Genomic DNA, 15,063 nt, shown 5'->3' on the forward strand with positions numbered 1-15,063 from the left:
GGTAAACTGTGATGCATGTACCAAACTGATGTCTATATGGTAATGGATTCGAAAAAAATGTTAGGTTCAATTTTTTCTCAATTTGTTTAATTGCTTGGCCTTTTATAATCTGTTTCTCCCCTTTGAGATGGCCATACATTGAGTTCAGTAACTCCGTGTCAGCTCATAGATACCAACGTCTTCTGGTAGTTTGACTCATTTTTGGTTTAGTTTCTTTTTTTTCTTTTTTTTAATTGAGCTCTCATTTGGTTTTCTTTTTAGTTAATATAAACAAATAACAGGTGTGTCTGTTTCTTATAAAAATCCTAGTTTTTGGGCTACATTTTTAGTTATGCACACAGTTTTAATTTGGATGTCGCTCTGAATTCTTCTAACAATCTGTTACGCGTGTGTATCGTTGGAGTAATTATTCCTAATCTTAACTCTATATTAAGGTACATGAGACTATATGGACGAAAGTTCAGCAAAGAAGACCATGTGCTGTTCATCAAGTTGCTCTATGAGCTAGTGACCATCAACAAACTGGAGATCAGCATGATGCAAGGCCTCGCTCGCCTTCTTATTAACCTTCTCAAGTAAGAACGGATGACACTTTCTCAACTAGCAATATGTTTATAGACACATCCCATTTACGGTAATGTTTAAAAGGGCAAATATGTATGAGGACTATAAGGAAATAATGGAAATGAAGGTCTTTATACTATTTGCCGTCTGTTCTGAAATAACGATGATCCCATCTACAGCCTCTTAAAGAGCTGTATTGTCTTGTTGAATTTTAGAGCCTGTTACTGACATTTCTCAATAACTTAATGAAATTGTTTTATTATCTAGCACCGAATTGATGCCATCTTTTTTGAAATGGACATCGTTTTGAATATTTTTAACCATTATCTGTGGAAATGCTCTCATCTGTATTGATATTCTTATGAACGTTTCATTGATCTAACAGAAAAAAAGAACTGCTGTCAAGGGAGGACCTTGAGCTGCCATGGAGACCGCTGTATGAGCTGCACGACAGGATTTTGTTCTCAAAGACAGAACATCTGGGTCTTAACTGGTTTCCTAAGTATGCATCAGTTCATGGATTAGTCAATTGTCATTAAATGTTTGTTTTTAAAACATAGTTAATCCTAATGGGTAAGGTTGGGTTTTCAAAATGTATTCCCATCTGTCAAACTAGCTAAATGTTTAAAGTAGACCATTTGTGTTGTTAGTCTCTGATTCAGCATTTGGTAGCAAGTCTCATTTAAAGCTTGCTTTAAGACTTAAGCACAATGTACATTTTTGCTTTTCACCTTTAATCCAATAACAACAACACATCAGCTGATTACAGGACAGTTAGTTGTACATCAAAACCATCTCTATGAACATGGATCATGTAAAGTCTAAAGGTTCATAAAATCTACAAGTAGAATAAAAATTAGGAATGACAATTACAAATCACCATTTCACACTTGTTGCATTGCCTAAAAAGATCAAGTAAACATTTATATTAGACCAGTTTTAGTGCGATCAGGCTGCAGCACAGTAAGAATTGTGTATGAAATGTTTAATGTATGTTATTAACTAATACTCATGAAATTGTATAAATTGTGTTTGTTTCTTAGAAACTGAAAGCTTTTATTAGAAGGGGTTTGAACAAAAATGTGGCTTATTACTTCCTTCCTGTGTCAGTGATGTCTTTGTTTAACCTTATTTATGGGTTAAAAAAACAGGAACTATTAACATTCACATCCACCTTATGCAGCAATTCATCAGCCCAGAATTATGACAAGAACTGTAATAGTTTTGCCTTTTCTATAACATTCAGTACTGTTTTAGGTGTCCTGTTCATTATGACGATAGTATTATATTTTCAGTTGGCTTTTTTTTATGTTCCGTCTTTAGTTTCTCCCTGCGTTATTGGACAAAGATCCCAATGTGGCAATCTGATGTAGTCAAACTACAACCTATCTGAGGAAAATGCTATAATTTCAATTTCTTACAGTTCTATGAACGTTTCTTTTAAAATCTTTCTAGGTACTTGAAAAAAAATGTTTATATGTCAAGTTTAAAGATTTCACAAACTAGCTGATTATTATGCTTTGGCGGTTTGAATAAAGACCAATTGTTTTCCTTTGTTGGGTCAGATCAATGGCAGCAACTGGATTATGTTTTTCTCCTTACACGCCTTTCTTTAGCCTTGTGTAACAATCAGTATCTGCTATGAAGCTTGGATTTGCCGTTGTTTTTGGAGAAGCTTCAGTTTCGGATCATCCTGTGAGATATTCTTTAAATGTGCTCTATGGCAAGCAGTGCGAGGTGCTCTTTTATGGTGCTATGGGAACATTGTATGATTATGATAAACTACTGACAAAGTAGGCTGCTTTGGCTGATTGCTTGTTCACACCTTCCAGAATGCCTAAATCTGTATAAATTAGGAAACACGGATTACTCTCATCACTTTGTTTTCAGCAACTGGCTCCTTGTCATGTGTTCAAATTGTTCTTTATGCCTTTGTCTTCTTTTACATCCAGTTCTCCATGCCATCGTTCTGCTACTAAACTCATAATGCTAAAACTGGTTCAGAGGTGGTAAGAACAATACTTCTTTTTGTGATATTTTGAAATTTTACTTCACAAATGGCTGGCTTTTTGTAGATGCTGCATGTAAAAACAAAAACTGGGCACCCCATATTCAGTTTATAATAAAATAAAAAAACATTCATCAATGTTAACATTTCACTCATATTGGAGACTCGCACTGCAGCTAACATGTTTTACTTTCTTCTGTCCTTTAGATCCATCTTTTAGAGAATTTTAGGGACCTTCTTTTTAAGGATTTCTTCTAAGGTCTAATGGTATATTTTTAGTATTTCAGCTAAAAAATGCTAATTATGTGGAATACTATGCAGTTACTGAGCTAAAAATGTGGCTGGGAGGCTTTCTGGACACTTTTCTTTGTGATCTGATCTTCTAATTAGCTTTGTTTGTTCTTAGAACTATAGAGCATAACACAAAGAATGTGCTGCAGGTTCTTTGACAGGGCTAAAAGTTTTGAATCCAGAAAACAGGAATTACAAGATCATATCCATTAAGATTTCAAAGCTTATCCCTAACTTTCAATGTTTTTTGTACTAAACTTAAAAAAGTGCGTCTCAGTATCCTGTTGGACATATTTATAAATGGTGGTAGCACTTAGTTCAGATACATTTAATGAATAAAGAATATTTTATATGCTGAGTACAGTTGATAAAGGGAAGATTGACTGATTTGTTCCGATCTCTGGGCGATTGATTGGTGCATCTCTAGAGATAACGTACCCTTGCCATCAGTATTATTACTTTTAATTTGAGCACATAATGATTACGTATGTTCTGTCATGGATCATATGCTCTGCTGGCTTGTAGTGAGTTTTGCTATCCCTGCTTTACTAAACATGTTCGGTACCTGATTAGTAGCTGAGGTTCTTGTCCATTTTACTCAATTTATTCTGTGTATGTTAGAAAGTGAGTTAATTTAAATCCTTCTACATTTGTCATACAGTTTGATTCAGAATCCCCACTTAAGTGAATTTGACTGAATTTGCATGACTTTTAACCCTGTCATTGTTGCTGAATATTGTTCAACCGTGCTAAAAGCAATCATGGCTTAATCCAGGCATTCAGGTCCCACTGCTAGCAGACATAATATTTGAGTAGAAACTGTTGAATTAATAGCTTTATAAGAATTTGAACAGTGTTGAGATACAGAACCATAAATTTGGTCAATATTAGACAGCTGTGACCCCAACCCATCCAAAGTACCCATTTAAACATATGCCTTGTTAGCATTATGCTATAAAATACTATAACAGTTATGTGATGTTTAAACATAAAAATCTGTATGTTTTCAAATTGGATTGATTACATTTTAATAAGTGCATTGATCCTAAATTTGTCTTTTAAAAATACTTCAATTAGATGTAAAGGGATTTTTTTGTGCATGGAATGAAATTTAAATTGCATTTGTGTGGCGATGGAAGCTTTACTAACGGCAGTGTTACACTGAGACGTTAGTAACATCTTGCTTATTTTCTTTCATTACAGCTCAGTGGAAAGCGTGTTAAAAACACTTGTGAAAAACTGCAGGCCGTAAGTACATTTCAACATCTACATCATATTATGCCATTTTTTTTTGGAACTTGAACGCTTATGTGCGAATTTCAGCAAAACGTGTTATGTTGTTAAAATGTTCTTGGGATTTAGTCCCAAACCCTGTTTCTTGTTGTCACATGAAGTCCAGAGCTGTGTCCATGGAGCTATCTAAGGCACGCTGTAGGTCTCGTACCTTAGTTTGCATTACCGGAGGAAGTTAAGCCTATTAACTCACCTAATTCTGTCTTCAGTCAGAGTTCCTGTAATGTGAGAAGATGGAGTCTTTTTGTTGTGAGCTGCTGGTCAGACGTTTTGGATCAGCAGTTAGTCGGGGAAAGAGGCTGAAATTATTATTGCAGTTATTATAAAGCGGAAGAAACACCACTGTAAAGGCTAAGTAATGGTAATGAAATTTTAATTGGAAGGTGTCAAAACATGGAATACCTTGTAATCCCACACTGAAATGGCAAAATCTCCAGTTGTGTTCAACCACAGGTGTTATTCATACAGTCATAATGCAACCAGAAACATACTAGAAATCTGCTACACTGTGGCTTAGTTGGTGGGACCGTGCCACCAGAAGGTAGTTATGTTTTCACTTTTTTGTTACCTTACAGAATTCTGAAAGTCTGTTCAAAATAGCCTTAAAGGCCATAGAAAAATGTTTTCAGAGATTTTTAAAATAAAAAAATCTAAACATTTAAACCTAATAAGTGCATAACTATTCATACCTTTTTGGCTATGAAAGTTGAGCTCAGATGGAGCTGATTTCTACAACTTGATTGGAATCCACCTGCGGTGAATTCAGTTGGTTGAACATAATTTCAGTAGAACACACATAAGGTTTCACAGCTGATTGCACAACACAGTAGAAGCCAGGCAACAAGTCAAAATAATTTGCTTTAGATCTCTGAGATGAGATTGTGACAAGGCACAAATCTAGGTAATAATGCAAAAAATGTGGAAATGGAAAACGTTCGGGACTACCAAGACCCTTCATAGATCTCAACATCTTACAAAACTGAGTAATAAATTGAGAAATGCTAACTTACTCCTACACTCAATCTTTACTTGTAGAGTGGTTAGATGGATGACAGTCCCTACTAAAAGGCACATGACAGAGAGCCTGTATTTGGCCAAATAGCATCTTAGAGATTGTTAGACCCACTGAAACAAAATTCTGTGGTCCGATGAAATATAAATATAACCTTTTGGCCTGATGCCAAGCATTTCACTTGGAGAGAAAAAAGGCACTGCTCATCACCTTGGCTAGCAGAACCTGTACTTTGAAGCATAGTGGTGGTAGCATCATGCTGTGGGGCTGTTTTCATGCAGGGGGAACAGGTTATCTCATATGCATAGATGGTAAGATGACGAAAGTCAAATATAAAAATTCTTCTAGAAAAGCTGCTCCAAAGTGCTCTGCAAGGTAGACAAGGGGTGGGAATTAATCCTCCCAACTCAATGACCCGAAGGACACAGGCAGAAAGCGAAGGAGTGTCTTCAGTCCGAATGTCCTTGAATGACCCAGCCAAAGCCTGGACTTAAAACCAGTTGAACATCTCTGCAAAGACCTAAAAATGACTACCAATTATTCCCATCTTATTTGATGAGCTTGAGAAGATCTGTAGAGGAGAGTGGAAAACAAACACCCCAAAACAGCTGTGCCAAACTTGTAGCAACATAAGCAAGAACACCCAAGGGTGTGACTGCTGCCAGAGGTACTTTAACAAGATGTTATGCCATCGTGTGAATAGTTGTGAAACGTATCATTGTGTAGATCTTTGAGAAAATTGATCTCAAATCTGTTTTGGTATAAGTATAACAAAATGTGGAAAAAGTGAGTGCGTTTCACAGTGCTTTCTGGTTCGTTGATTAGTTCCCATCTTTGAGGGTCCCGTTGATTCATAACACTTGCGGCTTTCAATTTAATATTGAGCATCTACTTGTATTCCTTTTTTTTTTTTAAGTGCATTCTGTGCACATAATGTCATTCTCAATCTCATTCATAACATTTTGAATCATGCCTCCTTTGGTCAAACTATTTCTTTTGATCAATTTCAACAAAAGCAATTCTGAGTGGAATTTCCTTTGTTTATGCAGGTACTTCTCAGAGACCGCTACCCAGGAGATGCTGGATGAGTGGAGACCTCTCCTCTGTCCCTTCGATGTCACCATGCAGAGAGCAATCAGCTACTTTGAGCTTTTCTTACCCACAACTCTGCCTCCTGAGCTGCATCATAAGGGCTTTAAGTAAGACACCTATCACCCTCTCCTACGTGTAAAAGAGATAATGAAGATGTTGTTGTCTGAAACCTGTTTAGCTTGTTGGTTCAGTGAAACTGTTAAAATGTATTTTTTTTAATCAGAAGAAAAAAGAGCGAATGAATAAAGAGTGACGTGTTTGCTGTCCTCGGTCAGAGCTATGTCAGTCATCTACAAAGGCTCCTGATACGGACGTCATGATAGCTGCTTAGGGGCTGCAAGGATAATGGAATAAGTGTCTGTGTGAAAATGCCATATCCAATTTTAAGCCATTGAGACAAGTGCCATAAAAAGATCCAAGGCCCAGTTTGCTGTTTCCATAACCAGACAGATTATAAAACATAAATACATTTTTGTTGTGGCTGAAAAAAAAAATTAAACAGGAATCACTACATTCTAGTTGTGAGGTTGCTTGATTTGATTTAATATTTGTAATACTAGCAGAACATCTCTGATTGTAACCCTCTTATATTAAAGCACCAGATAAACCATAAATGTACTTTTAATATGTGCACTTTGTAATCATAAGCGTAAAATATCCTGTACAACTGTTTGTTCATTTTCACAGGTTGTGGTTCAATGAGCTGATTAACTTATGGGTGTCTGTGCAAAATCTCCCAAGCTGGGAAGTTGTGAGTTTATTAAAAATTAAAAAAATGGACCATATGTGCAGTAGTAAGTTTCTAGGTTGTTTTTATAACACAATTTTCTGCACATTTACAGCACCTCGTCAATCTCTTTGCTCGCCTCGCCAATGACAACATTGGCTACATTGATTGGGACCCTTACATCCCCAAGGTTTGTTAGGCGTCTTTTCTAAATCACTGTCTTCATCTGCCCATTAGTATACTGAGGTCTTGTTTGTTTTGAGGAATCTGTTACATGCTCACACCTGTTTATATAATTTCTACGTCATTGCCTTTGCTGTTTGTCCAAGAAACAAACTATCAAGTTTCACTCCTGAACTTTCTCTCTGACGGAGAGGGAGAGTAACTTGCATCATGTTTGTTCCCTCCTAGTGACACTAGTTTGTGCTACAGATGAATCTTAATGTCCCTGAGCTATTGAGTCCAGTTATATCATGTGTTTTTGATCTTGTTCACAGTGAACAAGCTTACATCAGAATAACATACCAAACTTGTCTCTCTCTTCCCCCTCCCCCCAATATTTCAGATTTTCACGAGAGTTTTGAGGAGTTTAAATCTTCCGGTAGGGACCGGTCAGATGATGGTGCCACGATACATTACAAATGCCTACGATATCAGCCATGTGGTGCTTTGGGTTTCATCTCTCCTGGTCAGATCACAAACCAAAAAAATCATGTTAAGCTTGTTGTATTTAATCCATGTTGTATTTAATTGGTCTTTGCTGTGGCAATTCCAGGGAGGACCCAGCAAACAGACTCAAGCTCAGCTCAGTGGCCTTTTCAACAGTATCACATCCTTCTTTCACCCATCAAACCATGGCCGTTGGTTGGTGAGTCAAAGTGTATTTTTCATCAACGGCTGTAAAACCGAAGGCACCATAAGAAAACTAACATGCTGACATGCACAGTGCCTTGCAAAACTATAAATGAACTCAGTGTTCTGTTATCTGATAAACAAAAAATATCAGTGTATTTTATTGGGATTTTATGATGGACCGACACTGAATGTATAAATGCACTTCTGTGTCATTACCAGCTTTGTACATTAAGAGAAGAAATTTTTGCCCATGCATGGTAGCAAAATCCCTCAAACTCGGTCAGATTGGACAGAGATCATTAAGTCTTGCTCTAACTTTGCAGTTTGATCTAGCTCTGGACTTTGACAGAGACATTCCCACACAGCACGATGGTGCCACCTCCATGTATAACTCCGAGGTTTGTTTAAGTTGATGCTCATTGTTTTTTACTGCCACCCACAGTTTCCAAAAAGTTTTAATTTTGGTCAAATTTGACCAGACCAGCTTTTTCCACATGTGCCCTACATGGCATGTAGCAAACAGCCTTCTTGAGGGTTTATTTCAGCAATTGCTTTGTTCTTGCCACTGTTCCACCAAAAACATGGATTTGTTGATTGCACAGCTAAAAGTCGTTCTGCCAACATTTTCTTCCACCTTAGCTATGGATATCTGCACCTCCTTCTGAGTTAGCATGGGCCTCTTGGCTGTTTCTGTGACTAATGCTTTTCTTGCCCAGTTTGTCAGGTTATTTTGACAGCCATGTCTGGGTAGGTTTGCATCTGTACCATACAGTCAATTCAATTCAGTTTATTTATATAGCGCCAATTCACAACACATGCCGTCTCAAGGCATTTCACAACAGTCAGGTACATACATTCCAATTAGTCCTAACAATTGAACAGTGCAGTCGGAGTTAGCTTTTTATTTGAATTGGATAAAAAGTTTTTCTATCTATGGAAACTCAGCAGATTGCATCCAGTCAGTGACTTGCAGCATTCCCTCCTCCTGGATGAGCATGTAGAGACAGTGGACAGTCACTGGCGTTGACTTTGCAGCAATCCCTCATACTGAGCATGCATGTAGCGACAGTAGAGAGGAAAAACTCCCTTTTAACAAGAAGAAACCTCCAGCAGAACCAGGCTCAGTGTGAGCGGCCATCTGCCACGACCGACTGGGGGTTTGAGAGAACAGAGCAGAGACACAAAGAGAACAAAGAAGCACTGATCCAGGAGTACTTTCTATGGGAAGGAAAAGTAAATGTTAATGGATGTAGAGTGCCCTGCGAAAGCACTCGGCCCCCCCAAACCCCCGCCACACCCAGGCCCCAAACACAAAGATACAAAACTCAAACTTCCAGTGAAGAACCAACAAGTGGGACCCAACCGTGAAGTGGAACGAAATCCACCGGTCGCCTTTTTGAGATGATGGATTGAACAGTGCTAAGTCAATCAGATGCTCAGCGACATTTTAGTTTCAAGTTTTGCTGTTGTTTTCTAATCTAACCTTGCTTTAAACTTCTCCGCTACCTGTCCTGACCTGTCTGCTGTGTTCCATGGTTTTCATGATGCTGTTTGTTCACTAATGTTCTTTGAAGAACCTCGAAGGCCTTCACAGAATAGCTGGATTTGATAGCTGGAGATAAAATTATGCAAAGGTGGACTTTGTTTACTAATTTGGTGAACTATCTTTGCATTATGTGCCACTGGATTTTATTTAGGAGCATCATGATGAAAGATGCTGTATACATTTTCAGTCCACAGTTTTCCCAGACATTTATTTGTCTAAAGATCTTTAAAGCCATGTTTTCTATTTCCTTTGACTTAACAGTGATGTGTTACTTTGTGTTGGTCTATCACATAAAATCCCAAAGCACTGGACATTACCTGGGGAATTAACTTTTTTTGAGAATAACCAGTAACTAGCTAACCAGTAATTTAAAGAAGGGTCAGATGTGTTTGTTTTCTTGCTCTTAAAAATCTGTGGCAATAACTGCCTTTCAAAAGAATAACTGGCATTTTTTAGGTTCCATCTATTATTCGCATCTTGGCATTCACAAGGACAACAACACAGATGTGAAAAGATAATATGATTTCACACTAAAGCCTGCAGGCTTGTAGTCTCTAGTCTGTTTTTGAAAGGCAAACGGTCAACTAATGTAAACCAAGAAGTTCCTCTTTCTAATAAAGTTTCAATCATTAGCAGCTTTGGTCAGTCATGAACAAGGTCTGCTGCAGTGAGGAAATATTTTATGACTTAATGTCTCTTTATTTAAATATATGCCAACATGAGGGAAAACATGTCAGTCGGTACATTTTATTTGAAATGCTACTGAAATCAGAATTCAGATTGACAATCAATAACTCTTTATAGTTATTACTGCTCTAGACAAAAAGCAATATCTTCCAAAACTTAAGTGTTCATTTTATATCTCAGAGTAGAACTAATCCAAAAAGATGTTAAAATTTCACTAAAAGTATTTAATAGCTGTTTTATTAATAATCCTAATTGGTTTGTTTAAGAAAATCAAATGTTTCACAATCATGACTTCTCGTTCTTTTGTGTTTTTACGTAAATTATTCCTGAAATTTGTGTTTATTTCCTGCGTTAGGGAATAATGACGGGGCACATTGATTGTGTCACCTTCCGCTTGGAAGGCTCCTAGGTCCTGTTTACTGTCTAGGTTTACATTGGTAGCCAGCTGATAAACAAGAGCAGGGTGTGTGAGTGAGACGTCAGCAGTGTTATTTAAGGTCCCTGGCACCGCAGCCACATGCCTTTCTGTTTTGAGGATACCTTGTACTAGATATGAAGTATCATAGACAGCAACATGCTTTTATACACAAACCTTTTTTCTTTGCCAAGGGGATGAGTTCCATCTATTTGAGGGCGTTGCTTTGATGCATGGGAAATTTTCCACTATTTAACTGTTGGTTTTTGATATTACATGTAAACAAGGTGTTGAAACTAAGCAAGAGACATGTGCAGGCTAAATTTGCAATAGATTCAATACTAGGCTGCATGTCCTGTGTGAAACTCAGCTAATTTTACTAAAGTGCTGCCATCCATTGCACAAATATACAAAAGGAAGAAGATTGAACTGTTCACAGTATATTTGTTTTTGTCTGTATGTCCATTATGTCATCTTTGTCTCTAGATACTCCATACTATACCCTATACCTTTTCATGTGTAAACAAAGGCCTGTTGTCTGCCTCTGTCTCCCCTTTGTTATGTATTTGTCTTCCTGTCCTCTTGTCCTCGTGTCCAGATGAAGCTCATGAAGCTGCTTCAGCGTCTTCCAGCCAGTGTGGTCCGGCGGCTTCACCGGGAGCGCTACAGAAAGCCCTCGTGGCTAACACCAATACCAGACAGTCACAAGCTCACCGAGGAGGATATTACAATGTTTGTGCAGAGTATGATGCAGCCAGTTTTGCTGGCCATGTTCAGCAAAACAGGAAGTCTCGATGCAGCCCAGGCCCTGCAAAACCTAGCTCTGATGCGCCCTGAGTTAGTCATTCCCCCTGTGCTTGAGAAGTAAGTTTGTAGTGTACGTCTAAATTTTGACCGCAAGATTTGCTGCCTACCAATGTACAATGAGCCACAGAGCTGATTGTTCCTTCTTCCAACCATAGAACATATCCTGCTCTGGAGACCTTGACAGAGCCCCACCAGCTGACAGCCACTCTGAGCTGCATGATTGGTGTAGCACGTAGCCTAGTGTCAGGTGGGCAGCGCTTTCCTGAGGGACCCACTCACATGCTGCCCCTGCTCATGAGAGCTCTACCGGGTGTGGACCCAAATGATTTCAGCAAGTGCATGGTGCGCTCCACTGCTATCTACTTCCCGCTTTCTTGCTTTACATTTATTGTTTTTTTTTTGGGGGGGGGGGGGGGGGGCAGGATAAACTGCATACAACTGACAAAAACATCAACCTTTTTCCTACAGATCACATTCCAGTTCATTGCTACATTTGTGACTCTTGTGCCTTTGGTGGACTGTTCGTCTGCCTTTCACGAAAGAACTGATTTGACTGAGGTAAACTGTTGCACCAGTCATAATTAAATCAGTGGTGCTATTTGATCATTGCAAAGAGATTTACTACATGATTTGTGTGACTGTTAGGTGGAAAGAGAGATGTGCTCTACCTCAGCTGAGTTTGAAGACTTTGTGCTTCAGTTCATGGACAGGTACGGCATTAAAAAAAAATTATCTGCAAGCTGGAACCCAATACATCATTAGTTTTTAGTAATGGCTGACAATGAGGTGATTGCTTCAGTCTTTTTTTTAGAATTTTAACCAATTTATAAGCAACTGTATCACTGCTTTGCAATCATGGAGGCTTAAACATGCAAACCATTTTGCTTAGACTTTTTATCTTTGCTTTGTACAGATGCTTTGCCCTGATAGACAGCAGCACTCTGGAACAAACCAGAGAAGAAACCGAAACTGAGAAAATGACTCATTTGGAGAGTCTAGTGGAGCTTGGACTTTCCTCAACCTTTAGCACCATCCTTACACAGTGCTCCTTGGACATTTTCAAGGTGAGGATTCACCCTTGTCAATTTAGTTTTTATTGTTATTGTTAAATTGCAGACAACCGAAAAAACACAAACATTCCTTCAAACTAATATGCGCTGGCCAGGTCCTATGACAACGTTCACCTATACGAATGAAGCCGGCTTTGTGAAATCAGCGAGTGACAGCTATGCTGTTAAGTATAATGCAGCCCTGTTCACTCAGCCTTCACCGGGTGGGATATCAAGGTGTTAAGGCAAAGTAATCTGCACGTCTAGCAGTCCTGCGTCCTTCTTCATCAAGAAGCACTGATATTCAGGTTCTGGAGCTTTTTAAGTGTGGCTGTAATTATGGTATTAAACCCAGAGCTGTTGTTAAAGAGTAAAAATTCCTTATCCCTGCCTCTCAGTTGGCCCACAGTTTATGGTTAGAATATGGTAGAACAGTAACTTATAGCACAATATCTCCTGTGTAATTGCACTTTGGTATCAGAGCTTTATGTTCATATGATTGTATTTTGACCTACAGTTGCAGCTAGAATTATTTTGTCATATCTTTCTAGCTATTTTTAGATTAGAAATACATTGCAGATGAGATTTTATCAAGATATTAAGTTATGTGCTCAGATGTCACTTAAATGTGTTTTATAGATCTTGAAAATATAAAGAGGACTCAATATTAGCTTCAAAAGGCTTTTAATCAAGAACAATCACAAGAAACAATGTTGGAATAAAGATTAGGATTTTAAATCAACTTCATTTTTAACAAAACTGGACAATTTCTAAATATTTCTCTAATATACGATGTAGTATTTTGAGTTCTTTGTATAAACTTAGGTAACATTTGTCACTGTTTTTTTATTTGCAGGTCGCTTTGGAAAAGGTTTTTAATTTTGCAACCACCAACATCTTTGAGACGCGTGTAGCTGGCAGAATGGTGGCTGACATGTGTCGAGCTGCTGCCAAGGTAAGGCTTACCGATTCACTTCCTCCATGTAGTCCAAAAGCGTCTTCTTTTAGGTTAGTACCGCCATAAAAAGCTGCTGCACTTCTGTTTTCAGTGTCACCCCGCAGAGTCGCTCAGTTTGTTTGTACCACACTGCTGCAATGCCATAAACCAGATTGCTGTCAGTAAGTCAATCAAACACACTCAATCCATAAAGGGTTTGCTGACATACAACTCGTTATTATTTCTCTGTTAGTTTTTTGTTGTTTGCCTGATAAACATTACTTTAAACAGACGAGGAAGTGTTGAATGAGGAAGAGCTTGATAAGGAGTTTTTGTGGAATCTCCAGCTGCTTTCTGAGGTGAATTAACTCTCTTAACCCCACATTCCGTTTATTATTTAAAATCCTTTATTACAATAATATACAATTATTTCTTCTGTCATTTTTCCAAATGAACCTCAGGTAACCCGTGTGGATGGTGACAAGCTCATCCCCTATCGCTCTGACCTGGTCCAAATTTTGCAGCTGACCCTGCACCTCAAGTGTAAGCAGGGCTACATACTGGCCTGTAACCTGCTGCACCACATCCTTCGCTCCACCGCCCTCATTTACCCCACAGAGTACTGTAGTGTTCCAGGAGGCTTCCACCAGCCAGTGTGTGACTACCTCCCCATCAAGGTATTTTGGTTTAGTGATTATAAAAGTCATTACCGCTAGCAAAGTAGCTTTAAATTTGTTTCCTCTGAAATATGAAAAGGGTTGTGCCTTCTCAGGAGTTTCTGTAGACACTGTTAGCCAAACAGAGTGAAGAATACCTACTTTTTGAAAAAATCTTTTTTGGTTTTTTGGGGGGGTTTTTGTCCGTGTAGGATTGGGGTCGGCCTGGAGATTTGTGGAATTTGGATATCCGGTGGCACGTCCCCAGCGTTGAAGAGATATCGTTGGCGTTTTACTTGCTGGACCTACTTCTCCAGCCTGAACTTCAGCGCCTGCAGAGATTTTCCAAAGGAGAACAGGAGATGAGCAGGTGAGAAACCCTACCAGTCCGGTTGTCTTCTCCTGGTATTTATTTTTTATAGTTACATCAACTAAATGTGTAATCAGATGCCGCATCAAACATGAGTGCTGATGATCTCGTGTTTTCCAGAGATGATGTCCTACAAAGCCTCACCATTGTTCAGCACTGTCTTCTGGGTGCAGGAAGTCTGATGCCACCACTGAAAGGAGAGCCCATCCCTGACCTGTAAGCAGTCGCAGTTACAAAATTAACTTTGCATTAAATGAAAAAAAAAAACAGGAAGGTTGAGTCTTAATTCATGAAAAATGCAGGTTTGTCTTTAAAAAAGTGATGTTCAGAGTTACATTGGCGATAAAAGATTCTCCTATTTCTCTCAGGGTTCACAGCATGGTGAATCTGAATGAGACTACCCTTTACACAGGAATGGATTATGGTACATTGCTGTTTCACAAAATCTGAAGGATCTGTTCTCCTGCAGAGTTTATTGCTGTATTCTTACCGTCAGTTCTCTGTATCTGTAGATGAGACCAGAGAGAACTACAGAGATGCAATTTGTAAAGTGATGAGACAACTCCTGCGTTAGTATTCATCATTCTGTTTATTTACTACAGCTTTTTTAACTTACCTGCTGTATTTTTCAGTCATTATATTTATGTTGTCTTTGCCCTTTTTGCAGATTATATTCTGGAGCACTCTGAAGATGACACAAAGTCTCTCTTCTCCATCATCAAGGTGAGCAGGAAGTGAAATAATGATCAGAAAC

General features: G+C 38.5%; 1 protein-coding gene and 1 long non-coding RNA gene across 3 annotated transcripts in view; one reads left to right on the forward strand and one right to left on the reverse strand.

The window, feature by feature from the left end:
* Nucleotides 1–15,063, forward strand: part of psme4a (proteasome activator subunit 4a) — a 35,517-nt gene that overhangs the window by 2,053 nt on the left and 18,401 nt on the right. Inside the window, exons 2-24 of one of the 2 annotated variants that reach the window (XM_047352508.1) lie at nucleotides 435–575; nucleotides 950–1,066; nucleotides 2,517–2,573; nucleotides 4,067–4,111; nucleotides 6,218–6,367; nucleotides 6,948–7,011; nucleotides 7,103–7,177; nucleotides 7,553–7,675; nucleotides 7,763–7,855; nucleotides 11,089–11,354; nucleotides 11,453–11,639; nucleotides 11,766–11,855; nucleotides 11,943–12,007; nucleotides 12,211–12,361; nucleotides 13,203–13,301; nucleotides 13,396–13,465; nucleotides 13,575–13,642; nucleotides 13,745–13,960; nucleotides 14,152–14,309; nucleotides 14,430–14,525; nucleotides 14,678–14,733; nucleotides 14,822–14,878; nucleotides 14,977–15,032. In XM_047352508.1, the coding sequence (XP_047208464.1) occupies nucleotides 435–575; nucleotides 950–1,066; nucleotides 2,517–2,573; nucleotides 4,067–4,111; nucleotides 6,218–6,367; nucleotides 6,948–7,011; nucleotides 7,103–7,177; nucleotides 7,553–7,675; nucleotides 7,763–7,855; nucleotides 11,089–11,354; nucleotides 11,453–11,639; nucleotides 11,766–11,855; nucleotides 11,943–12,007; nucleotides 12,211–12,361; nucleotides 13,203–13,301; nucleotides 13,396–13,465; nucleotides 13,575–13,642; nucleotides 13,745–13,960; nucleotides 14,152–14,309; nucleotides 14,430–14,525; nucleotides 14,678–14,733; nucleotides 14,822–14,878; nucleotides 14,977–15,032 (2,500 nt within the window). The remainder of the gene's footprint in view (nucleotides 1–434; nucleotides 576–949; nucleotides 1,067–2,516; nucleotides 2,574–4,066; nucleotides 4,112–6,217; nucleotides 6,368–6,947; nucleotides 7,012–7,102; nucleotides 7,178–7,552; nucleotides 7,676–7,762; nucleotides 7,856–11,088; nucleotides 11,355–11,452; nucleotides 11,640–11,765; nucleotides 11,856–11,942; nucleotides 12,008–12,210; nucleotides 12,362–13,202; nucleotides 13,302–13,395; nucleotides 13,466–13,574; nucleotides 13,643–13,744; nucleotides 13,961–14,151; nucleotides 14,310–14,429; nucleotides 14,526–14,677; nucleotides 14,734–14,821; nucleotides 14,879–14,976; nucleotides 15,033–15,063) is intronic. The other variant, XM_047352509.1, reaches the window with a different exon arrangement.
* LOC124859623 lies at nucleotides 13,308–14,557 on the reverse strand. Its single transcript, XR_007036161.1, has 3 exons — nucleotides 14,454–14,557; nucleotides 14,102–14,271; nucleotides 13,308–13,436 (listed from the first exon to the last, which is right to left on the reverse strand). It is a non-coding gene; the product is annotated as an uncharacterized LOC124859623 (long non-coding RNA).

The sequence above is a fragment of the Girardinichthys multiradiatus genome, chromosome 22 (assembly GCF_021462225.1).
Source record: "Girardinichthys multiradiatus isolate DD_20200921_A chromosome 22, DD_fGirMul_XY1, whole genome shotgun sequence".
Taxonomy (NCBI): Eukaryota; Metazoa; Chordata; class Actinopteri; order Cyprinodontiformes; family Goodeidae; genus Girardinichthys; species Girardinichthys multiradiatus.